The sequence below is a fragment of the Telopea speciosissima genome, chromosome 9 (genome assembly GCF_018873765.1).
Source record: "Telopea speciosissima isolate NSW1024214 ecotype Mountain lineage chromosome 9, Tspe_v1, whole genome shotgun sequence".
NCBI classification, from domain to species: Eukaryota; Viridiplantae; Streptophyta; class Magnoliopsida; order Proteales; family Proteaceae; genus Telopea; species Telopea speciosissima.
The window spans coordinates 860,047-886,675 of NC_057924.1; the positions used below are offsets into that span (position 1 = coordinate 860,047).

General features: G+C 38.4%; 3 protein-coding genes and 1 long non-coding RNA gene across 4 annotated transcripts; 2 read left to right on the plus strand and 2 right to left on the minus strand.

Annotated features, from left to right (window-relative positions):
- Positions 1-4,848: 4,848 nt before the first annotated feature.
- LOC122640466 (glucose-1-phosphate adenylyltransferase small subunit, chloroplastic/amyloplastic-like) lies at positions 4,849-9,711 on the plus strand. Its single transcript, XM_043833672.1, has 9 exons — positions 4,849-5,121; positions 5,762-6,058; positions 6,400-6,669; positions 6,811-6,990; positions 7,865-7,968; positions 8,035-8,146; positions 8,346-8,444; positions 8,632-8,751; positions 9,520-9,711. The coding sequence occupies exons 1-9, from the start codon at positions 4,870-4,872 to the stop codon at positions 9,634-9,636; spliced, it is 1,551 nt and encodes a 516-aa protein (XP_043689607.1). The 5' UTR covers positions 4,849-4,869; the 3' UTR covers positions 9,637-9,711.
- A 1,336-nt stretch (positions 9,712-11,047) lies between these two features.
- LOC122640472 lies at positions 11,048-16,636 on the minus strand. Its single transcript, XR_006329665.1, has 3 exons — positions 16,560-16,636; positions 13,828-14,045; positions 11,048-11,061 (listed from the first exon to the last, which is right to left on the minus strand). It is a non-coding gene; the product is annotated as an uncharacterized LOC122640472 (long non-coding RNA).
- LOC122640468 lies at positions 11,135-13,020 on the plus strand. The gene is made up of 4 exons (XM_043833674.1): positions 11,135-11,610; positions 11,830-12,017; positions 12,118-12,190; positions 12,716-13,020. Exons 1-4 carry the CDS (start codon positions 11,436-11,438, stop codon positions 12,883-12,885), a joined length of 606 nt encoding a protein of 201 aa, XP_043689609.1. The 5' UTR covers positions 11,135-11,435; the 3' UTR covers positions 12,886-13,020.
- Positions 16,637-20,912: 4,276 nt separating the features above from the next.
- On the minus strand, positions 20,913-25,602 carry LOC122640471 (probable galacturonosyltransferase 4). Its single transcript, XM_043833676.1, has 9 exons — positions 25,171-25,602; positions 25,041-25,075; positions 24,893-24,934; positions 24,668-24,791; positions 24,352-24,536; positions 23,211-23,482; positions 22,558-22,915; positions 21,903-22,478; positions 20,913-21,454 (listed from the first exon to the last, which is right to left on the minus strand). The coding sequence occupies exons 1-9, from the start codon at positions 25,268-25,270 to the stop codon at positions 21,179-21,181; spliced, it is 1,968 nt and encodes a 655-aa protein (XP_043689611.1). The 5' UTR covers positions 25,271-25,602; the 3' UTR covers positions 20,913-21,178.
- Positions 25,603-26,629: the final 1,027 nt, after the last annotated feature.

Genomic DNA, 26,629 nt, shown 5'->3' on the forward strand with positions numbered 1-26,629 from the left:
GCCTCCCTAAATCCGACCCGAATCGATTCTGTACCATGGTTTAAGAGTTGAAAATTGGATTGGGGAATCAGCCAATTTGGATCGGAATTAGTCGTGATCGATCTCGATTCTAATCAATTTGATATGACCGATTCACACCTAACAACCTTAGAATCATTGTATCTTTTTATCTCATGATTGATTTTAGGGTTCTTGGGACCGATTCCATCTTTTAAAACCTTGTTCTACATAAATATAGATAGCTGAAATATATTGATTCTGGGGCTGAACCATACCAATCCAGGCAGATATCGATCAAGAGAGAGAGAGAAAAAGAGATCAGCAATGAGTTGCAACCAAAAGTGGGTTCAACATGAAATTGGTCGAGGAATTCATTTGAGTGAGTTCAAGGGGAGAAAAAAATACTACAATGCTTTCTGAGCATGGTTTTAAGTAAGGGTGTCAATTTGGGATCGGAATCGGGAACCGTCCCAATACCGTCCCGCTAAAACCTGGTACTGTACCGTTCCATTAGTAAATGGGACGGTACTGGTATCTGATTTTGGTACCGAATGATAAATGAGACGGGATGGTTTTGGGACGGGATTCCCAACGGTACCAGTACCAAAATACCAATAAGGTACCGGAATGGTACCGGACATACTAGTACCCTTTAAAAAAGAAAAAATATATAAGATCTTTTTTTTTTTGGGAGAAAAAATAAGGTATAAGAATTATATTTATGATGCATTAGGGACGGGACAACCGCAGCTCTTGAAGTCTCGCCTCTCAAAATCCTGGTTCAGTGCTACTCTCTCTTCCTGCAAGCAACTTCATGTACCAAGTTTTTCTTTTTTCCACTCAGTAGTACCATGTGACAGTAACATGTGTGATAATAAGGTTTTGTTTGGGAAATCAAAGAGGAAAACACAATCGGATTTTTCCATTAGGAACAATTAAACTTTTTCCTTTTTCTACAGTGCCTAGAACCGTTTAGGAACCGGTACCGTCCCGTCCCGCTAGTAATCGGTACTGGGATCTAGGTTTGGTCCCGTTAAGTAAATGGAACGGTACTGGGATTGACACTTTTGATACTGGTACCGATACCATCCCGTCCCAAGTACCGGGAACCATCCCAATTAACACCCTTAGTTTTAAGGTATCGAAAGCGGATATCAATACAATACTAATCCAGATTGTCTTGAATCGATCCAGATCGGATGGAATTACCCTTGTTTTTTAAGAAAAATTGATTTTGTTATGCACAAGTCGAGTTGGAAACAATATTTAAAAAATGGGATCCCAATTCCATATTTTTTAAACCCTGGTTTGAATGCCTTTCTTCGACCATTTTTTGTGATTTGGTAAGGTCTACTTGGCTTCAAAATTGAAACCAAGGCCAAATCCCTATGATCTCGTTCAACCAAAAAAAAAATCCCTATATGTTATATCCACGGACCTGGCTCTCCTCTAGCCATGGTAGGAATTGGAGGATCCAGCCCAACAAAAACGGGGCGTTTTGATTATTTCTTAGTGGGCCTGCCTATGAAATAACCCAAACACCCCCCTGTTTTTTGTTGGACTGAATCTTTCAACTCCCGCCACAACTAGAGGAGAACCGAATACATACATCCAATAGTTAAAAGTTTCACGTTAGCCTTCCGTTAGTTGATGGTATAAAACTTGAAATAAAAGGTTGAATAGATCCACATCATCCTCTTTTTTTTGTTTTTATTCTTCTTTGATGAGTATTCACCTACCCAAAAAAAAACAAAAAACAAATCCAAGTCATCCCTTTCTCTCCTTTCATTTTTCGCTGTTTAGACAAGTATCCACCTACGACATTCATGGCTTTAAAAAATTGCAAAGGTTTAGGGCCTCAATCGATACCGATATCCATTCTGTCCTAGGTTGAATCGGACAGTTTTACCCTTTAGTTAGAACTGTTCTACTAATGATACAAATAAGATAAGTTTTTGTAACAGGCACAACTGATACTGATACAAATCGATTAATACGTCCGATCTGATACTTATTTTTTTATAAACCATGATCACTGTTGCTTCTTAACTATCTGCTAGTTGATCTTTATTTTCGTGCCGGCTAACACAAATTTCAGGGGACAAGTTAGCATGCTGAAAGACAAAAAAATTCCTAGATTTCTAAATTTACCGCAGCAATGAATCCCATTAATTTTTATATTTTTTTTTTGGAATTGGGAGCTTTTATATATATATTTCGTATTAGGGGGGGGGGAGGACTAGGGAGGGGGAAGGTAACAACTAGGAGACTCGAACTCGAAGCGCACCACACAGCTCACCAACTAGGCAGATCAGGCCAAAGGATACAAATCAATTTTTTTATAAAAACATGCTGAGACCAAAACCAATTGAAACCAAAAATTTCCTTTTAATTAACAGCTTGATTTCAGATTAACCTAATACCATATCAAAAATCGATTCAACTTGACTCAAACCAGACCGAACCAATTACCTACCATCTGAACATATCATTGTCATAAAAACAGGGGCGGTTTACAAAAAAAAAAAGGAGAAAGAATGCTAACGGATTTTGTGCCTAAGCGTGTACCTGTGCCCAAACACAGCCCAATGCAAAAGACTAACACTGCCCTTGGCCCTTTCTGTCTTTCCAGGGGGTAGTGCCGGTCTTTTTGCACTAGGTTGTGTCTGACACGTACACGCACAAGCACATCATCGAATAGCGTTCTTTTTCCCCAAAAAATAAAAAAAACAGGGGGGATACCAAACCAGTATAGGGTAAACAACCAATTCATGCTCAATAATTCTGATCACGATTTTAGGAATAGGTATGGGAATGATCTCAGCCAATACCAATCCTATTTCGATCCACATAGATCATATTGGACAGATTTACCTTTGGTTTCTATAAAAATCAAGCACAAGGGCAATGAGAATGCACACAAGAGCATCAACGTAAGTGTCATTTTTTATTTCATAGTTGGGAGGGTGAAATGTCCATGCCCAGGAGCCATGCGACCAGGTAGTGTTTTGGTTACTTTTTTTACCCTTGTTTGTACCAAACCACTATTCGTATCATTTTATAAATAAGGAATCAGATCGGTGAATCGGTTGACACGGATCCCAATTTCTACCGCTCCCAATTGTTGCTTCCTGAATGAAAATCGAATCCAAATCGGCCGATTCCTAGTCATTTTCTTTATAATCCATCTTGAATGGACCGATTCACAATGCTTCAACTAATTTGATTTTCACCATAAAATAGCTTAGATTCTCGATTCTTGAATCGATTCAGGTCTGATTCATATTGGAATCCTCTTTGACCAGTTCCGTTACTGATTCTAAAATTTAAAACCGGCCCTGTTTATTCAGAGAGAAGGTGGTGTGGGATTGTTGGGAAGATGAGACCCACATGTGATGGAGTTTTGTTAGGGGTGGAAATGTTGAGGTAAAGTCAATTTTTTCATAATTAATAATTAAAATCTCACAATGTTATTGGGCAGTCAGGAACAAGGTTGTTATTGGGTCAGGAAATCTTGATCCAATTTGGATAATGAATCAGGTCAAACAGTGCTTAGTAGATTTAAATTTATCCCCCCCCCACCTCTCACTTTCGTCGCATGATGTACATTTTAGTAATGATGAGGAATTCTTAGTTCCATCTTTTTCTTCCTTACCAAATTTCAATTTTCTTGTTTTAATTTGTGCAGTATACCAAACACCTGGACTAAGTTTGGCAAGATGGTCTTTTATCTTTTTGCTAGATGGCAAGTTTATCTTTTTTGCCGCAAGATATATAACTTCCACTACTTATATGGAACCTGAACTAATTAGTATCCGGACATGCCTCAACTATGCTGCCAGTGTGGGGTTGAAGATAAAAGAAGTGTGGTGTTTAAATCAACAAATCATTGATGTTCTTCCATCTTCAACCAAATCTCTTTGGCATTGATATTTTATAAAAGACTTAATATATATCACTAATATATTCCAAGATATCTACTTTGACAAATAAGGAGATACTTTTTGTATAGTTTTGGCTTTTAACCTATCTAGGCATGCTCAATCTAAAAACTTTGTATATCTTTCGGTTCTCTAGTTTAATATATTTCTTTTTACCATTAAAAGAAAAAAAAAAAATCAAAATCTCATCAAATATTTTGGATCGGATATGAGTGAGATTCCAAAGTATCACATAGACAAAACTATAGGCTGATGGATAGTAATCAATGTTCCTTTAACTTTTGTAAGTTCACCCGCATAGAATAACCAAACAAGATTGAGGTGGAATTTTGAAATGCCTTATCAGCATTTTTCCATCCATCTAGGTCCATCTAAATAAACGGGGTGTGAGAACTGAGAGTCTGTTCATTGTACTGCGCCCTGTTAGTATGCGGCTACGGGCAGCACGCCGTAATAGACGATCTGAATTGGGTGACCTTCACGACTATTTCTTCATTGAGACACATGGCGAGACATGGAATGGCTGAGTTGTACTTGAGTTTTTCTTTCCTCTGAAAATTTAACCCAAAATTTCATAGCGTATCATGCGCAAAAGGCAACGACCCGAGAAATTCTCCATTTTTTCCTGATTTCACTGCTCAGTCCTTCACTCTAGAGCTTGGACTGACTGACTTGTTCACTTGTTCTTATAACTAACTTCCTACTCTGTTTATTAAAAAAAAAAAAAAAAAAACCTTCCTAGAAGATCTTCACAGTCATTATTCTGCGAGGCTAATTACATCTGTGTCCGTCCATCCATCAGGATGTTCGAATAAAACGCAATTATTTCTTTGTCTTCTTCAATCACAGTTCACACACACACACACACGCTCTGTCCCTTCTCCTTCTATAGTTGGAAGGAGAACAAAAAACATAAAATTAAGCTTCAATGGCGACAGCCGCGATCGGAGTCTCGAGTCTTCCCTCCTGGAACCACTTGAATCTCAACGACAAACCCGACACATATTTGTTCAAACCGGAGAACCAAATTCTCTTCTCTTCTTCATCTCACCTCGCCGGTCATAAACTTCCGCTCAAAGCCAACGCCTCAAATTTAGCCAGAATTCCCATCGTGCTTTCTCCTAGAGCGGTTTCCGATTCAAAGAATTCTCATGCATGTCTCGACCCTGATGCTAGCAGCGTAAGTCTTCATGCAGTTCCTTTCTTGTTTAATACAATTTTTCTTCTCTTTTTTTCACGTTTTAGTTTCAAGGTTATTGGCGTTAATTAGTACATTAAATGCTTCATCTTTGATTATCTTTTTCGTTCGTCTTAAAATTCTACGAGCAGCTGAGGAACCGTTTGATGATCTGTTCTTTTTTTATTTTTTATTTACACGAACACCGTAGATATATGGAAATGTTAGTTCGGAAAAAGACTATTATGTGCCTAATGGTTCTATGTAGTATATTGGTCTATATAGTATATGAGCGCTAACCTAGTATGGGATAGATTAAAGAGTTTGATTTTAAGCTTTTGACATAAAAGACTTAGGCAGTGTTTGGTATGCCTTCTTAGAATGCATTCTAGGTCAATTTTGCATTTTCGTATGATAAAAACTTCTTATTTTTATCATCCGAGAATGCAAAATAGATGTAGTGAATTTCTGTTTCATTTTTTTGATGTAATATACTCTGATTCCTGTAACTAGCCTATTTGGATCATATGCTTTCCTTCTTCTCGTTAACTATTCTTATTTTTGTACAAGTTTATACGTCATAATTTTCATAATTTAAGGTGGATGGAGATCTGATCAGCTCTGTTCATGTGATTCTCTTCAGAGTGTTCTGGGAATTATTCTTGGAGGTGGAGCTGGGACCCGTCTATATCCTCTTACCAAGAAGAGAGCAAAGCCTGCTGTTCCACTTGGAGGAAACTACAGGCTGATTGATATTCCTGTCAGCAATTGCTTAAACAGTAGAATTACAAAAATCTATGTTCTCACCCAGTTCAATTCTGCATCTCTCAATCGCCATCTTTCAATGGCTTATGCCAGTAACATGCGCGGGTACAAGAATGAAGGTTTTGTTGAAGTTCTTGCCGCTCAGCAGAGCCCCGAGAATCCCAATTGGTTCCAGGTAATAAAACTGTACATTCTGAGACTCTGTGCTAGTTTTTCCTGTGTTTCAGTACGAGCTCATCAGGGTCAAAACTAATTATTAACAAGTGTAATGTGTATAGATCGATTTGCAAGCTTGGCTTGGCTTGCAATGTCCTTTAATTTTGCTTCCAATGAGCTCATTTTCTCAATGATTGTTTTTGTTTTTTTTTTTCTGTGGATGAGTTAAATTGAAGGAAACATTGTTGAGATCGAGCACAGGAAGAGAGACAAAATGAAAAAAAAATCTGATGATACAGGTTGGATTTGGCCGCCTCCTCTATGTAGATGGCTCTCTCATTGAATCTTCATAAATTGCAGGGTACTGCTGATGCTGTGAGACAGTATTTATGGCTATTTGAGGAACATAATGTAATGGAATTTCTGATTCTTGCTGGAGATCATTTATACCGAATGGATTATGAGAGGTTCATTCAAGCGCACAGAGAAACTGAAGCTGATATTACTGTGGCTGCAATTCCAATGGATGAAAAACGTGCCACTGCATTTGGCCTCATGAAGATTAATGAGGAAGGACAAATAATTGAATTTGCAGAGAAACCAAAAGGAGAACAATTGAAGGCAATGAAGGTAAGATTTTATGAGATGGATTTATATAAATTTTGCTATATGTTACTTTGTGTTCTCAATGACATAAAGTCTTGTATTTTTTTAGCATATTAATGATGCATTTGCCTTCTGGACTTGACTTTTTTGTCAAATTTACTTCAGGTTGATACTACCATCTTAGGCCTTGATGAAAAGAAAGCAAAAGAGATGCCTTACATCGCTAGTATGGGTATATATGTTATCAAGAAAGATGTCATGTTGAAGCTACTCCGTAAGAAGTTCCCTGGAGCCAATGATTTTGGAAGTGAAGTCATTCCAGGTGCAACTTCCATTGGAATGAGGGTATGTCTTATTTCCATTCACTTTTTCCCTTTGATTTAAATCATGCATTAGACTAATTCTCAAGGGTGTGTTTCTGTTTGTATATGTTGTTGTTTATGACTTTGTAATGTTTTCCTTTTTCTTTTTGATTTCTGGACCATTGCCTTTTAACTGTTTGCCACATCTTTTCCTTACTGTCCTAAAGTACACAAAAGGTTAAATGCATATGATCATTTTCTATGGTCAGTAGTTATTAGCCTCTGAGATCACCTTGTTGAGTTGAATAGAAATAGAATGATTAGGTCCAAACCCATCTTCTGCTCCACAGGCTACAACAAGGATTACCTGATCTTGTACTGTTTAACTATGGATATCATTCTTAGGTCAATATTTGGCGTTTGAGATTAACTTGGTGGGAGGTATACAATGGGTAGGTCCCAACCCATCTTCTGGTACAGAGGTGTGGTTATAAGGATCACAGGCTCATATTGGGCCTTGTCCTGCTTAATTATGAACCATTCTTAGGTTAGTAATTGGCTTTTGAGATCACGTTGGCAGGATTTACAAGTCTTCTGCTCCACTGGTATGGCTACAACAATTGATTACCAACTCATCGTTGGTCTCATCCTGTTCGACTATGAATCACGAAATAATTTCCTACATAATGCTAGAAGTTTCAATATACATGTATCTGGAGCCCAATTTAAAATATATTTTAGTTCATTTCATGACTTTCAACTTCTACAGAAATAGATTTAATTCAATCGAAGTCACTTAAACCTCCAAAAATCTTAGTTACAGTTTGATACTTCATTTACGATATTCATTTATTATTCCCCTGCATTCACATGTTCAAAGTCTCTGATTTTGACACATCGTAATGGTACTTCTTCAGGTGCAAGCTTACTTGTATGATGGCTACTGGGAAGACATTGGTACCATTGAAGCATTTTATAATGCAAATTTAGGAATTACCAAAAAGCCAGTGCCAGATTTCAGGTAATTTTGATGCCAGCAGCTTTTATTCCATACCTCGTTTCTATTTAAAATGTACTTTTAATGCAGCTTCTATGATCGTTCTTCACCAATTTATACACAACCACGATATTTGCCACCTTCCAAGATGCTTGATGCTGATGTTACGGATAGTGTTATTGGCGAAGGTTGTGTTATTAAAGTAAGTTACCAAAGACAGAGGAACCATCTTTATGTGTTATGTAGTTGGCTTGAACATGCTTGCCTCAATTGAATCGTTATATCCTTTGTGTTTCAACATCAAAAGTTACATTTCTTCCTAACTTCCTGGTTATGGAAATCAAGGCGTAGATAATGAAATTGTGTTATGATCCTTCACTTTTTCTCATTCTCTCTGTCAGAACTGCAAGATTCACCATTCTGTTGTTGGGCTCCGTTCATGCATTTCAGAGGGTTCAATAATAGAAGATACACTACTAATGGGAGCGGATTATTATGAGGTAAATTTTCCGTGGGAGACATCAATGATTTATTTCTGTTTTCTTGACTTAATAGTGGTAATCTGGTTTCAATTTTTTGAAGATGTGGGAAGTTTTATACATTAGCTATATAGAGGATTACTAATTTACTTTTTCTGGTAATGCATGAACCATGAATTATACTGGTTTTTATTTTGCTTTCCACCAGACGGAAGCTGACAGGAGGTTCTTGGCTGCAAAAGGTAGTGTGCCAATTGGTATTGGGAAGAACTCTCACATCAAGAGGGCAATTATTGACAAGAATGCTCGCATTGGAGACAATGTGAAGGTTTGCACTTAATACTTCATCATGATTTGAATTATTCCATATTGATACACCAAACAGGTAGCTGGGAACAGCCCAACTCTGTGTGTAGGGATTGTGGATTCATTGAGTTGATCTAATATGTAACATTTAGTGACAAAAATAATCTCCCATCCTAAATCATATCCTGAGGTAGCTATAAGTTTTATACCTGCAAACCAGTATAGAGTGATGGATTTTCTGGTCAAGTTCCCTGGGGAAAAAAATGTCAGACTTGTGTATTGGACATGGGGTCTGGAGTTGCAGTCTGAAAGGGCTCCAAATGTTTGCCACATCATTGAAAACTCATGGAAATTGTTAACCCAAGAAGCCCTTCATCATGTGACAAAAGTGAGTCTATTGTTTTGTTTTAAATGGAAGATTAAAAGTTAACTGTTATCATCAGTGGGAAAGAGTCTACATGATGATAGATTCTAAATCTGGCATAGGCATCATCATCATTAATCATAGTTTCATGTATTGGAATAGGACAGGTGTATCAGCCATATGGATGCACTGGATCAGATTGGTTGATAGTGATCCATCCAATACTTGCCAATTGTTTGATAGATTTATTAGTCTCAGCCAGTTATATTCCACTGACATTAGTGGGTTTTGGGGATACAAAATTATTTGTTAGTATCAATGATGCTTCATTTTATACTCTGATATACTCACACCAAGTATGTATACATCTATGAATTTAAGGTTCTTGTAAGTCCTTCATGTTGAACTCTACTGTTTGTCATCCAGATCATTAACAGCAACAATGTGCAAGAAGCTGCAAGGGAAAAAGATGGTTACTTCATCAAGAGCGGAATCGTGACGGTGATTAAGGATGCTTTGATACCCAGTGGAACCATCATCTGAAACCACTTCAAATTCTTCTCACAAAGTTTAATGAGAAAACCCACATCTTTTTTTTTTTTTTTCTAGCTTTGGGCATGAGAATAAGAGTTCTTTCTAGTGTTGCAATAAGAAAACTAACGTAGGGCATGAAATCCAATGTAATAAGAGTTCTTTCATTCTTATAATCTCTGCTTTGGGGCCCAAGGGATAGTGTATATGTACTAGGTAGAGTTAGGTATTTTAGCAGTGACTGAGTACCTTAGCCTCAATTGTATTGTATATTATTTGACTGTTGCCTTTATGAAAAGAATCTTCAATGGCTGTGATGTCCATGTTTCTATTACCTATGGAATACCTAGAACATGTTTCATCAGAATTTACATTAATTATGAAGACTAATTCACTTGTATAGTGTGACAAATATAAGAGAGAGGTTTTCAGTGACGCCAAGAGTGCAATTTCCCACCAATAGGTGCTGTGGGAAACAGTTCGTGTACAAGGGGGCACTTAATATGAAGAGATCTAGAGTATGGGGTCCATCATCCATGACATGGAAGGTGAGAGGGCGTGGGATGGGATCTGCACACTGGCATTGTGAGGATCCTTTTTCCCAAATATATATATACACACGTACACACACGCGGAGATATCCAAGCTGGGCGGCTTCTGTAGCCTTGACTGGGCCAGGCTGGGTCTGATCGGAAGATGAGGTCTCTGGGGCCGTGTCCTTCCAAGAAATAGCCCGCAACATTCTTGGGGCTATTGGGGGCAAAGACAAACTTTTGGAGTGCACAGGAAGTGCTGGGGCTGAGTACTTGGCCCTTCCTAGTCCATAGTCTTAAGTATCTGGCTCTAGAAGCTTGTGCTGGCCTCTTGGAGTTGAATTGGACTTCCAATACCCCATAAGAATGTGCATAGAATATGTTTGAAATGAACTAAAGACAGATGAAAGACGAGGGATGAACATCCAACATTTGATGACTACTATTGGTTCGAGTCTGGAAACAGCCTCTTTGGGAAAGCAGGGTAAGGCTGCGTACATTATGACCCTCCCCTAACCCCGCAGTGGCGAGAGCCTCGTGCACTGGGTACATCCTTTTTTTATTGGGGTTTTTTTTAAACTGTTTATATGCATTCTATCCTTCCAGGGTGCTTTCACATTTTGCTCTGAGCCCCCTAGTGTTTTAAGTATCTTATGAATAATTGGTGACATGTATAACACATCTACAAAAGAGAGAGAAAAAAAAGGTTCTTGTGGTCCACAATCCAAATCCAAAATATACGTGCGGGGTCATGTACACGTGCCAGTAATTGTACCACCAGTTCCTTTTATTTTTTGGTCCGTTGGAAACCTGAGATATATGACTCTAAAAAATATAAAAAGAAAGAGAACAGAAATATAGGAAAAGTAAAAAATGCTAGAGGTATCAACCCATCAAATGAACACTAGATAGAGGATTGCCATCCAAAAAACAACCAAAGAGAGAACAACACTAGAGGATGGCGTTCCACTTGAATAAGACCATTTCATTGCCCACCACTCCTTGCCAATTAGTAGTACTAATTTCTAAGCCTTCCATGCTTCTAAAACAGGAAGAGAAGATTATCCATCTCTCCTTTGCTTCTTCACTGCCCAACTACCTCCACCAAAAATTTTCCGCACTGGTTATTGATCTGCTCAGAGGAAAGAGATTAATTCCATTGATACCCACCTAAAGATTCTGCCCAAGTGTTTCACTAATCACAGCCAAAGTAAAGTTCTGGTGAAAATCTGCATCTATTGCTGTTTCTGCCGCCACTACTGTTACAGAGACCACAACATGACTTCTCGTTCTATAAGCATGAATTGCCCTCTAACCAAATCCATCAAACTTGGTGCCTCTCCAGTATTTTCTTCAGTCTTGCCTGCAAGGGACCAGAGATGGGAAGTTGGCAAGTTAACAGTTTCAAGAAGATATGTCGTGTGCTCTACTGTGCAGGAATCCACTTCCACAGGTTTCTGCCTTTCTGTCCTTTGATTCTACTTCCACTGGATTGTTATAATGCTAATATTAGTTTGCAATTTTCTATATCCTCTGATCTTGTTTGAGTTTCTGGGTGGTCATGGTATTGTAATTCTTGAGTGGGAAATTCAAGACTATCCACTGTTTAATAATCATTTTTTCCCCTTTTCTTTTTTTCTTTTGGTTCCATATTATCTTTAACTACCACTAGTTGCTGCTGAAACAAAGGAGACAAAGGCTGTGTCAAAAGAAGCTCCAGCAAAGCCAAAGCCCCCAGCAAAAGCTCCAGCTAAGCCATTGCCTCAACTGATGGAAGAGGATGTGATCCCTGCATTGAAAATGATTCTTGAAGCTCAAGATGATCTGTCAGAAATTGAGTTATCCTTCACTGATAACGGGGTGAGTCATTTGAGTAATAGTGTTTCTATGTCATTGAAACTCTGCTTTATTGCCATCTAATGCACTAAAAACATCCCCTACCTGCCATTGTGACTCACAGTTGGAAGGATCCTTTAAAAAGCAGGGAATTCCCCACTCATTTTGGGCCTTCTTCCCGGATGGAGTCCTCACAGGTACTAGTAGATGACACTACGCCATGTTTTCAAAAATCAGAATCGGCAGTGACTGATCCCGATTCTAGGGTCTTTGGGATCAGATTGTTCGGTTTAAAATCTGAGGGGCCGATTCCAGCTGATTTGACCCTCAATTCCAAGTTAAAAATCCTTGCACTACACCCACCGATAGTTGCATTCACATCAGTATTTTAAGCATCAAGATCCTTACTGGATTTCTAGGGTTAGGTCGATTCCTGACTGATAAGAAAACGTCCCAGTGCATGAGACTCCCACTACTGCAGGGTCTGGAAAGGGCAAATGTACGCAGCCTTACCCCCTGCTTCAAGCTTCGCGGGAGAGGCTGTTTCTAAGTTTCGAATCCTTAACCAACAGGTTGCGATTTCTGAATGAACCAAACCGATTTTGATCTGGCCGGACAGATTTGGATCCCAATTCTGTTCTTTTAAACCCTAATCCACATACGTCTCTCTTGATTTTCATTCGTATTAAAACTTTCTTTTTTGCTGTTTCTAAAACGGACAGGACCAAAGGGATTTGCATTGTCCTCGTATGGTTCGGAAGTGAGCACTGTTGAACCCTTTCTCATTGATGAAAAGAAAATCACAGGAAAACATGTAGTTTTTTGGGTTGAGAAACGTTTGGCGGCTCAGGGAATATTCCTGTGTGGAAAGAATGATCACCATCGGATTTGAAGATTTGGACTTTTCACTAAATGACCTAATACCTACACATTGCACTTATTTTTCTTCCACTAGCATTTCTGTACTTTATGGAAAAATGCTGTAATATTTGTTCATTAAAGTAAATCAAAATTATCAATTGGAATGTACCCACCACCTTTGATTAACTGTTGATTTATCTTAGCCTTTTTTAAGAATCTTCAATATCTTCAAGGCTACAAAGACATTAGCTTTTTGCATTCAGTCAAGAGATTAGATCATCCAATCAACCAATTCCACATAATATAACTCCATATCTCATCAAGGGAAGTGTATGAGTTGTTCACTGGCTTAATCTGAAAAAGTGACACGTATAGGAATTAGACCCTTCTAACATTAGAATTATAAACAATAATGTGGCAAAACATTTATAACCTTACATGGTAATTACTCTTTTTCTCCCCTGTAAACACGACAAAGGCCAAATTATTCGTCTTGATCAGATCAAGTTGCTCAATTTGCCAGCTAACCACAAATCTTCTGCTGCCTCTCAAGCCCCTTAAAGCTTAGCATGCAAAAAATAATAATAATAAAAAAAAAAAAGAGCAGAACAGGTCCTCTCCTTCACTTCTTGTGGATCATAAGTTTCAGGCTCTGAGCAAAAAAAAGCTTGTAGATACAGGTATGAACAGATCAAAGACATAAGACAAGTTTCATAATACCCCATGTCACCAAAAATACAGGGAGTCACTGAAACTGCCCAACAACCCCACCCCCACCCTCAAAGAGGACAAAAAAAAAACTCTCTTTGATGTCAACTGGATTACAAGTTACTTGAGATACCCAGTAACCATATAGCTTCAACTAACCTTTCCCAGCTTGAAGTTGCAACATCTCTATCGCCAAACCCAAACTTTCTTCCCATTGATTCTTTGGTCACCACAAAGCCAAAATGGTTCAAATTACATGGAACACCCCCATCCCTGGTCCATTTAAAATCTCCTTCCACTCAAAATAGGAAACTGAAATTACTTCGGTTTTTCTATGGTACCTTCTTTAACCAATATTTTCCTCCATTTATTCTTGAGGTCAGCTGGGGTGCGAGTTTCATCAAAGACATGACGACCATGCTCCAATATCTTCCTCCATGGGAGATTTTTTGCTACTGTACCAGAAAACTTCTGCACTCCCTCCTAAAACAATATATAATATTCAGTATATACGTAATAATCAAAGGTAACACATGTAAGAGATTGTGGTCAAACGTTTGTAAGCTTTGTCTTTCACTAGGTATTTGCTCCCTTGTCATCTAGCAAACATGGGTAAGTCCCTGGTAGAGGAACGCAAACCCATCTCTGGTCAAGTTTCGGCCCCAAACAAGTAGTGTCTTAAAGAGAGTCCATTAATGATAAAATTAAAAGAATACCACCACTGATTCCATTATTATAAAAATGGATTCTCGTAATTTTATGAAATTCCAAACTCATTTTTTTAATAAATAAAATTTAAACTCAGTTTCTTTCTTTCTATGTAACAAATATTACTGAAAAACAGGAAGAGGAAAATACGCCTAACGTATGACAAACACCACCATCACCAACCTAGAAATGTTGGGAACCCTCAACAGAATCTAACCAACAGGGAAAGGATAAAAGTACTAAGCAACTTCAAACTCGGTTTTTAATCACTTCCAATGTATGGTTCACGCTGAAATATGACCAGTGAGATTGGTTTACACCAGGGGGAGACATGAGTGTTTTTCTATGAAGATAATTAATCTATACTATGAATCAGCATTGCCTTGTTACTTGAAATGGGACATTAGGCATATACAGGAGGTCCCACAAAATTTTCATTGGTTTTCTGATAAAATATGGCTGTTTTGTTATCTAGGTTCAATCACCCATAACAAGGAAAGAAATAATGCCTATAAAATCAAAATGGGGTGGATGAAAGGGAAATTACTTTTAAGTTCTACGGCACTAGCTCCATATTCAAATTCAAGGGAAAATTAAGAAGACCAGAGGGCTACGGTTTACTGCAGAGTGTTGGGCAAGTAAGAAACAACAAAGTCATAAAATAATGTAGCTGAGATGCAAAAGGAGAAAAGAACAAGTACAAGACTAAAAAGGACTAAAAAGGACTAAAAAGGACTAAAAAGGACAGAAGTAGAACTGGATGCATTCATTATAACTTAGAAGTAGCACTAACATGTGGCAAGCTTAGAGGAGGTCAATTGAGATATAGTTATCAAGGCGACGCCTAGGCGTCCAGACTCCTTGGTCGCCTTGGGCGCCATGGACGCCTTGGTCCGCCTTGTTAGCATCTCCTTGCTTTTGGACCCTCTCCACCGCCTTGTTGCCTTGCCGCCTTGATAACTATTTGAGATGGTTTTAATTATTTATAATGAAGACAAATAACTATGTCAGTGAAAAAGAGTGATATGGTCTTGCCAAAAAAAAAAAAAAAAGAGTGATATGGCACAGCTTGAATGCATTAGGGAGAGGGGAAACTAAGCACTCCTTTCCAAACGGTTGTGGATATTTAGCATGGTTCCCTTTCAATATGTATGTGAAGAGCATTCTTTCCAAATATGATTTAGGCTAGTTTTGTTTTTTCTTTTTGGCAGAGAGGGGGGGGGATAATTTAGGATATCTAATGGGTTGGGGATTCCAAAAAACATAAAGAAGTTGAACGATGTACTTGGGGGTCAGGTTTGGGTCTAAAATGGTAATGAGATGATGAAGTTTGGAAGGATTAATGGATGTTACTGTGGAAGCTAATATAAAAAGGCCCTAAGAGGGGACTGTATGGAATATTAAACAGAGAAATCAAGCAGTTGATGCCTTCTAGGAAAAGAATACATAATTGAGGTGGATGACTCATTGATGCTGACTCCAAAACTTGCTGATTTTGTATTTTATCCAGAAAACTCTAATTTAGAAATTTAAAGATTGTCTAAAAGGACTGTTTTCGGTTAAGTCCAATTTTAGGTTACTTACTGAAAGGTTGGGGGTTGGATAGGATGCAAGAAGAATTTGTGAGAAAGACACTTCCAAGAGTAAGTATTATCTTGGATATTATTGACAGAATTTATATTGGTCATGTTATGTGTTTTATTAGGAGGAAGAACATATAGCATATAGCATGGGGGATTTGGAAGAGAGAAATAGAATGACTTTGATGATTAAAGCAGATCAATTACAAGATCATAGACTAATATTTGATCTTTTCTTGTGGATTGGTTGTGTACTCGCCCTGAATTTGAGATACGACAAGAGAAGGCTTTGGAAAAGCTGTAAGACATCAATCTACTCAGTAGCTTGTATCTTGGTTATGTTACATGTTTCTATGGCCATCCTGTACATGGCTGCATCTATTTTAGATGCACAGTTTGTAAAAAAAAGAAAGAATATAGCTTTGTTTTGAATTAATTTGATTGTAAATGCATCAAAAACAGTTTCTCTACATAATGGAAGTCTATAGTTCTGCTTTGCCAAAAATAAAAGACATTGTCGCAAGTACTGAAAAAAGACAGAATGCTGATGGTTCAATAGATGACATAGCAATAGATAGACCATAATGGTGGAGAAGAATTCAATTACCCGACCCCAAGTAACTGTATAAGGCTATGTTTTGCTTTAGTTTAGTTCAGTTGCAAAATTTCCTTAAAATATGCAATCACCAGTATATAGAAGAACTAATACCTTCAGAATTTCCTCCTCTTCAGCTGTCCAAAAGCGTTTCTTACGCAACACCCTGGAACCTGCTGGGCTTGACCTGAAAGTCAGGAAAGTTTACAGGTCAATCAACAAGGTCCGAAGCATGTCCACAGGAAATCTTTGCTTTCTTCCTACAAGCTCTTGTAACTAGATTAAAAAAATAAATAAATAAGGGAACACTGTAAATAAATGTTCTTAAAGTATCTTAAGTAAGAGGAGCTCACGATTGTTCAGTTGCCCGTTGGGGTTTTATTGACTTTTCAATGGCAACGTACCCTTTGTTCTCGTCTGCAGCATTTTCATCTCCTCTGATATTTAGTTCAATATCTGAATTATGTGATGAGTTAACAACCTGTGGTAGAACAGTTGTTTCCTGAGTTCTTTCTCCTACATGCCTTTGACTGATTAAAACATCGGCATCTCTGCTGGGTGAGTTACTTGTTTCTAACCTATTCATTGTTTCACAGAGTACAATTGCATTCTCTTTACAGGGTACTCTTTCTTCATTGCTGACTTGGTGTGTAAGTTCTACAGTGGTTGGGGTTACATTGCTTTCACATCCAATGCCACATTGTGCTTGCATTTGTTCTTCCCCACTTCTGCATTGGCTCTTGTCAAATGTTTTTGCTGGAACATCTTTTCCTTTGGTTATGGAATTATGAATTGCATGACCATCTAAGGCTGTTTCTTCTTCTCTACAGGCAATAGATGGGTCTGCTTGCCTCTGACATCCAGATTGTCTTTCTGCCACATCAGTACCCAAAAATACAGATAGAGCATTTTTTACAGAATCTAACTTTTTCTTTGCTCCCTGATATTCAGCAATTGCAAGTTGGTATGAGCAAAAGGGGCAATAGAAGTTCCCCATATTGTCAAAGCTAGCTTCACAGCCCAAGCAACTCTGATGAACAACTAATAGGCAGTTATTACCATTACAACTCAACAGCTGACCACTTCCATCACATTTTATACAAAGTTCTTCCCCTGGACAATCTTCCAAATCCAAAGAAACCTGACCACCTGTGTTTTGAGAATTCAAGAGACAATGCTCATTCGTAGAAGCAACAAACTTATCTCTTGAGTCAGGTCTATAACGATATCTATCAATGCGGATCAATGTTTCTGGTGCAATACCATAATTACCGTCATTTTCGGCTTCATCGTTCAAAATACCATGGTGGGGCCCACCTTTATTTGCTTCTTTAACACTATTCTTGCTTGTTTTGCACCTCTTTGTAGCTATACATCGATCAGGGCTGTCTGCACCTGCATGTGGATTATCACCATCAGGCCTGTCTTCATTTCCTTCTTGAACACCATCCTTGCTCCTTTTACACCTTTTAGCAGTTACACATTGATCTAGAGAGTTTGCACCTGCAAATGTATCATCTTTATGAGGCCTGTCTGCATATGTTTATTGAACACCATTCTTGTTGGTCTGACACCCATTAGCAGCTGTAAATTGGTCCGAAATTTTTGTACCTGTACTAGGATAATCACCATCTCTATTCACATGAACTTCAGTTTGGTCATCTGCACGTTGTCTAGCCAATCCACTCGTCTCCATCAAGGATTCCACAGTTGGATGGCAATCCTTAGAAGTCTGAATGTGTAAACAAGCAATAGGGATTAAGTCAACACCGTGACCTATGAAGTAAAGACCATTTATAATCTCCGGGGTAAAACACAAGCAGCGGATTCACCTTCTCTGGTACACAACCGACCAAAGAATCTCTTTTTTGAAGAAATAACTGTTCATTGTTGTGATTTAACTGCTCTTGTGTTGACATTGTAGAATCAGGTTTTGTCACCTGTAGGTAGACAAATAAAACATATAAGATTGATGACAATCATCGATTTGTGCCCAAATATTTCAAATTTCTCAAAAAAGAAGCGGCTTTTTTGGTTTTCGAGAGGGGGGGAGGGTTGCTGTAGCTGGAGAAACAGCTTTCCCTATTAATTAATTGAAGGTAGCGCCATGGAGTAAAAAGATGCTGAAGCGAGATGAAAAAACTAACTAAACAGAAATTTAAGTTATTAGGAAAAAAAAAATGAAGAAGAAACTGTAAAGTAGTAAATGAAGATTTATACAGAATTTCCAGTAGGAGATAAAAAGGAAAATAAGAGAAGATAAGGAAACGATCAGGAGAAAACCTCATTGAGAACAAGCGTGGACAATGAACTCAAAACCTTTAAATGAGGAATTTTGGAGATCACAGCCCTACTTCCACGGTTCTTCGTTTTCATTTAAAAAACTCGGGAGGCGAAAGAGGTATTCTGGATTCCAGATTATTCAAGCTTTAATCATGTCGTCGTTTGAGGAATTTTGGAAACCCCAAGCCTTCTACTAAACTGGAGAAGATTCTTCTTAATTTGTCAGGAGAGGAGAGTTCGCCATTTTATTCGAATCTGATCCAAAACTTGGAAAAAGCCAGCAGCCCGCTTATGTATCCAGGCGGGCCCAACTTTAATCTAATGAAACTTATCCCGACCCGAAGTCAGCCCCGCTTCCCTGTGAACAATTAACTCATGGATTTGAGTTCATGTCCTTAGTTCGTGATCACTCACATGGAGTGCTTCGTTGTCGCCGGTTGGGTTTTCGACTTGCGCGAAAAGGAGGAGACGATGATGGTAATGGGGCTGAACCAATCCGGTTGAACTAGTCCCACGTGGCTGTGTTCATGGTCAGGGATGAGCTGGTCTCGACGGGGGCCATGGCCTCCAAGGGCTCCATCATGCTGGTGTTGATGAGTGGCGCGCATGTTCTGTGGATTACTAGGGTTTTTTGCCATTGGCCAAAAGGTGTAGTTTTTGTGCCTCAAGGATTTGTTTTAGTATCTAGACTCCTTGTCAAGGGCGGTCTTTCTTTTTTCTTGTTTTGTGTGTTTATAGGTATTGTCGACCTAGGTGCTTTAGGTATCAAGGTTAACGTCGGCTCTGAAGCTCCAACCATCGGTCTTTTTTCACCAACACTCTCCTGCTGTTAATTGAAGCTCTACTCGCTAATCCAGCAGACTGTTGCCGATCCGACAAGTTTATTTGAAAGTAAGCGGTGGCAGTGTGTCGGCACACGTGGTCAGTGTGGCTTTAGCCTGTTTGGCACATTTGAGGTCAGGGGCCCCAGTTTGTTCTATTGGCACGTCTGTGCATGCACTTAAATATAGTAATGGCTACAACCTATTATCTAGGGAAATGGTAGTAACCCAACCCCTAGCCTGGATGACCCAGTCAATAGCATGTGCGACAGGGTCAGTTTCCGCTCCTTGGTTTTGGATAGCGAATATCCTTACCTTGTGCTTATCATGCTCTCTATCTTTTTTATGTATTTCTGTTTCTTTTGTTTGGCATTGAGCGCACATAAATGAATAGCCTTGTTTTCTACCCAAAAAAAAATCATTAGTTTGTGATCTTGGTAGAAATGAATAGCGAAAATTAAGGAACTTAATTTTTAAGTCAAATTTCGTGACCTATCTTGACTATATGAGATGAAGGATCAGGACCTTTTAAATTATGGACCATTGTATTGAATCTATTTCTTAACCATCTAAATATTGACTATGAATATTGACCCATTCTCAATATGGCATCATTTCTTTAAGTTATCAAAAAAAAAAAAAAGAGCAACCCAGAGCACAAGGCTCCCGCTACTACGGGTCTGGGAGGGGCAAATGTACACAATCTTACCCCTGCTATGCAAAAGAGTCTATTTCCAAGTTTTTAAGTTATCAAATAATAGAGGATAAATGTGGCAATTCCAAACTTTCGATAGATGTCAACTTTAAAAAAAAAAACATAAAAAAATCATATGGTCTTAGCATGCATTGAATTGTTTCCCTCACCATCTAAAAATGTTCAAGAGTGATGTGGAGACCCATCATGTGGCAAAAACATCTCCTCTTTTTTAACTTGCTTGTGAATTTAGTACTCATAAACCCTTGTTGCAGACCCATTTTTGCCATTTGCTACAAGCTCAAGGATAACAAACCCCTTATCTAGTAACCAGGAGATCCTTACCCAATAGATCAACGCCTGCTTAGATGCATCTGTTACTTAAGAAACCCTGTTCTTGTTCAAATGAACACAAAAGTTCCTTATAGAAGCAATTGATAGAACAAAGTTCACTGGCTCTCTTGAGAATGCAAACTGCTTTACACAACCAGCACCCAAAAAACTCATTAGTCATGGTCCTTCCGGAAATGCTTTTGTTTAATGTTTCCAAAGAAATTGTAAATTCTTTTCAGAGTCCCTGTCCGACTGTCAATTGAAGACAACAAAATGCTAACAAATTGGAAATTCACAATCTATCAGATGTACATGAACTTAAGACTAGATGAATATCTGTGACTCTTAATCTCTACTCTCTAACAGTTGACAAATGTACAAATAGATGTACACTTCTGCTGAGGTGGTAACAATGGCGGCAAGATGAAAGATATCATGAACTAACACTGCTATTACACGCTTCAGAAGGCGAGCACAGAAAGAATCAAACTAAGAGGGCTTTTGATTCCAACAAGAACCCAAAAGTAACACATCTGCAAAAAACCATGTCACATTGATGTGGGAAAAGGCCGGAATGTACTATAATGGAGCCATTTAGTCAATTATGGATTGATGTTGCATTCTCTCAAAAATACTTGATCATAATCAACGAATTTGATCCAGTAGCTTCGGTATTTAGGCATGCCAATCTCAAGCCATGGTTTCATGTTTCCATTGTAGTGTATGACAGCCGCTTGCTCAATATCCTTCTGGTCGACATTTGGGTCGTAGCCAAGGCCAAGAACATGCCATGACCGGTCAAGGGAAAATGTGCGGTTCCAAAATGTAATCAGTCCAGGTGGCAGCGTTCCTAATTTCCACAGCTGTCTGTTCTGATTCTGCATAAAAGATAAACATGCTTCAGAATTTGAATTTTCACATACTTCAATGAACAAGACGGATTTGAATTTTGATGTGTGATCATTCAAAATAAATTTAGGCCAGATTGTTAATGATACATTGTAGCATTCTAGCGAACATGAATCAATTACTTGATGCCTGCTCCAGTACTAATGCAAATTATCAAGCATTTTAGAGAAAGACTTGAGAGAATTACCAATAATCAACATTTCAATGATGATGAGGTCTGATAGCTACAAATTGTTGCTATGAGATGCTGGGGTAGTTAACATCGGTTTTTTTTTCACTTGATGTTTTACAATTAATAGGGACTCAGTTCCGACGGTGATTGAAGTATTTGAAACCAAAAACCAGGTGCCTAGAAGGTCTATTTGGAAAAGAATCCACAAAGTAAGACTCACTGGCAAAAATTCATAGATTTCTTACCAGTTTTTGCCACGTGTGGTACACTTCTGTTATGTTCTGCCTTTTCCATTCCTCCAGATCAAAGATATTCATTCCATATGCCCAGCCACAAGCATGGGGATCAAATTTTTTTGAAATGAGAGGATTTGAGAAGTTGAGATAGTGATCAAACTGGTGGAAACTTTCTTCACAAGTATCAACCGCACCATTAACCTTTCCTTTCAGATCAAGTGACCACAGGGCAGTGAGGTCCTTCTTCACTACTATGTCATCATCTAAGAACAGTACTTTGTTGAGCTTTGGAAAGACCTCTGGCAGATAGAAACGGAGATGGTTTAGGATGGATAGGTATTTTGGATTCCGAAATTTCAAGTTTGAATCAGATTTTGCACTGTGAGCCCTGAAGTAATAATCGATCATGGATGGAGAACCAAGTTGCTTGAGAACTGGACTGTAGCTTGAATTTAACCATGTAAATTCTTCAATGTTCTGAACTTGGATAGTAGCTTTGCCTGGTGGATTAGCTAGAAACCACATCCTCATCGCTGCATAATTAAGCCGATCAGTTACAATGTGGAAAACATGGTTTTCTGGTTCCTGCCAAAAAAATAACTCATTATTATTAACCATAAAAATGTTTCATTAACTACTACTCCTCACAGATGACTTGCTTTACCTTGGCATTTGAAATGGTCGAGTTTACAACCACTGCTGCTGCCAATATGTTGTCTGAAAACAAGGCATAGTGGTACAACCTTGGGTCTTCCAGTTTCTCTTGATCCAGAAATTGCTGTAGGCTAGAATTCAAGGAATAGTACTCAGTTGAAAGGAGAAGTGGAAGACAGTGAAGACCTTTAGGGAGTGTCTTTGCAGCAAGCTGTGTCAGGAACATGGTCTGCTTCTTGTATGCTTTGAGCTGCTCTTCTGTCGAGTACAGTATAGCACGTAGTTTCTTTATTACTGCAGCAGAGTCATCTTGAATTTGCTTCCCTCTAGCTAATGTTTGTTCCATTGCCTTCAACTTGCCATAGGCACTGGATTCATTAAACCAAAGACATAGTTTAGATAGTAATGAACAAGAACTTAAACTGGAGACAATAACTAACAGTTCCATCTTTCTTTCTATCTTTCTTTTTTTTTTTTTTTTTTTTGGGGGGGGGGGGGAGGGGAGGGGAGGTCAGAAACAGTTCCATTTAGTGATTAGATAAGAAATTTAAAAAAAAAAAAGAAATCTAACCAGAAGATATTGTACACAAAACAACACTCCAGCAATTTCACACACAAACAAGCACAGATCCATCTAAGTATCCAATTAAGAAGAAGACTTACTTTCTACGTAATTCAGAATCCTTGGATGCAACACCAAGTACTCGACGAATTTCTTTCATCCGTAACTGGAGCTCCTTTCTGAAATGGTGGTTGTTTTGGGTGGCACTCAGTTCAAGGTACACCTTCGCCCTAATCAGTTGATCTTTAAGATGCCGAACTCGAGCATCTAGCATAACTGCCTGGTTACTTTGTCCCACAGTATTGGTCCTTATATTTTCTTCTATATCAACTTTGCTGGAAGCTTTACCAGAATTCTGCTCAGTTTTATATCCCTGAGAACACCAAAAGAAAAAGGGTTGGGAGGATTCACTTTTGGGTCTCACGTTTAACTGGTCTTTTACTCAATTTCAATTTAGAGAGTTAACAAGAGTTTTCTTTTGCTTGTCCTACAAATTAAATGATGTCCGAATTCCAAAATATGGAAGGTAATTGTGCAATATTTTTCATGAAGTTGGGAATCTGTCCAACAAATCCAATTCTAATCACAAAGAGTTTATGCCACAAGGAAGTTTCACAAAACTGAGGATTTAGTAAACAAAAGCCCAGACAAGAATCACATCAAATGCTCCTATTACCTTTTGATTACTGTTCATCTGTTGATTTAAAAACTCTACAACACCTTCAGCATAATCAATTTAATCCAAGGGTATACCCACCTCTTTGCAGACTTAATGAATCATACTCAACCAATATATATAGGGCATGTATACAAAAGATGCAAGGTAGAAAATAAAATAACTGCTACCGTCTAATTTAGGAGTCTGTTTATTTTCTTCCATGAATCAAATACCACTGATTAAGTTGTTTTCAAATCCACATCCCAGTACTTGATTTTGAGAAACCGCAGAAACAATTCTAACCCATTAGAAAGGTCATTTTCATCACAAGCGTTTCAAAAGACTCTGGAGCTTGGATAAATTGAACCAGGCTACCCAGATGGAGGCTGGAGTCAAACATCTTTAGGAGAGAAAGACCATGAAAAATGACCATTTCCGGGGAAATAGAAACCCCTATTATATTTTAATAAAATCATCATACCAAGCCATGAAATACTTCATCATTAACAATTGACATGTTTCCAGGGGTAAAATTGGGAAAAGTAATCAACTGAAAAGAAAACAACCACCACAAGAAAATTTACCATTTTTTCAGAGAAATTATCGGGCATCTGCCGAGATATAGTGAATTTAACCTCAATTTCTTCTCTTCTTTCCTTTCCCCCAGCCATTTCAGGATTCTGCAAGCTGCCGTTCTCCTTTCCATCTTGAAGTCCAACAGTCACCTGTCTGATGGTCTGATGCTCCCCCGAATGAACCACTTGCGACCCTGTAGCAAACAAAATAGGGAAAAAGTTTCACCAAAATTAAGAAACGAAGAATATGTACGTAATGTTGAGCTACTTCGTATTTGAGAAACCAAAAGGCCCAGAACCAGTGTTCATTTTCTGAAAAGATCACCTCTTGAGGATTCTACAGTTGGGTCGGAAGGCTTTGCCCTGGATCCATCAGAATTCGAAACAGAAGTGCTGGCATTAACCGAATAAACGATGCCAATCGGTTCTTGCAAGTTAATCGATGATTCCTAGATAATTTAAAGAAAAGGGACATCAATAAAAGTGTTAAGATTAGGGATTTTCATTACTTGTATCTCTCTAAATTCGATGTCTAGAAACAGAAGATTACCTGCGGAAGCAGATTCAATTTCCTTATCTCGCCACCAAGAGACTGAAAAAGAAAAAACAAGAAACCAACTTCAATCACTTCCACCAAGGGGAGGGTGGGGGATGCAAAGTCAAAACCCAAATATCCACCAAAAAAAAAAAAAACTCACTAGAGCAGAAACATCTTCAGTGAATCCATTTAAAGCTGCGAAAAAACGAGAGAATAGATAGAATTAGCGCGATAATTGAATCTTTCTCTGGCAATGTTTGTGATAATTACGTAATAAAGAAAAAACTCACAGGACAGATTCCTGAAGCTTGCAAGTCTATCGGTGTAGAGAACAATAGGAGCAAAAACAGTAACGACCAGCAAGAACAAAACGGGCTTTCTTAACCTCATATTATCTCTTGCCGTAACCGAAAGCAAAACCAGAAAACCACCACTTCAACGATTCTGGTTCCACTAAACAGCAATCTCCCACTATTGCTTAAAGAAAATCACCCATTGCTGACAGCCAAGAAACGCAACCAGAGACACGGCAGGTTCCCCAATAAAACCCACGCGTCCGTACAAACTCCATCAGATATCTGCAATTGCAAAACCTGCAACCCATTAACTGGGTTTTGTTATGTCGATGGAAACTACACTGATCGAATTCCGCCAACACCTTATACCTAAAGAAACAAGCTAAAAAGACAGGGAAACAGAGAACGGAGAACACCTTTCTCGGAAGTCGAAAATGTGATACTCTTTTCTAGGGCAGAACCCGAGAGAAATTGCATTACAGAAACCCTCCCCGAAGAGGATTAAAAAAAAATGCGATAACTGCTTTCTATCTTCTTAGAGAGAGAAGAAGAAGAAAGAAAGAAAAGCGGCTCAGGGATCCCCTCCGTGCCGGCCTGTAAGTAAAGTAAAAGTTGCTGCTCAGCCAGCTTTACTCCTCCAATTTGTGAACTTAATTACTTAACCAAGAAAGCCTCCGTCAGTCCGTTTTCTCTGGGTCAACATCACATTCCCGCCTCTAGAGACACACGATACGGATTTCGTAAAGATTTTTTTTTTTTTTTTTTTTTCTCTCTCCCACTAAGTACCGTGATGACCTGGACTGCCACGTATGGATCGATGGTGACTGTTAGACGACAGCACCGCAACCACCTCAACCACAGAAAAACCGTTCTCTGTTTCTCCGAATCTACACAGATTTACAGTTGGATCCTATATGACATCACATCATCCTCTTTTGTCTTCTTGAGTGCGCGTCCCTAATCTGGGTAAAAAGATCATTTCGTATGTACAGAAGAGAGAAAGTTTTTCTTCACGGCCGGGTGAAGTAATCTATTGTAATCATATGGTGATCAATGGTTATGAATATCTAGCACCCTATTTTAGAATGATAAATGGATTCCTACAAATAGAGACTTTAAGATCTCTAGACAATGTATGTACTCTTGCAATATTCATTTGGTGGCTGATTTAATAGACTAAGATAACTGAACTTGGGACACTAATTTATTGAACTCTCTATTCTTGTTTTTCTGATGTGGAAAACATTTTGAAGATACAACTTCCACGTACTCTTTTCTTTATTCAACAATCTTGAATAGAGGGGTTCAAATAATGGAATTTTTTCGATGAAAAGTACATACCATTTGCTTAAATTATATTTAATGGCTAATAGAAACTTGGTAGCATCTTCATCTTGGTCCTATTCTTGGTCATGTATACTAGGTGATGTATTGAAGAAGATTTGGTACTCAA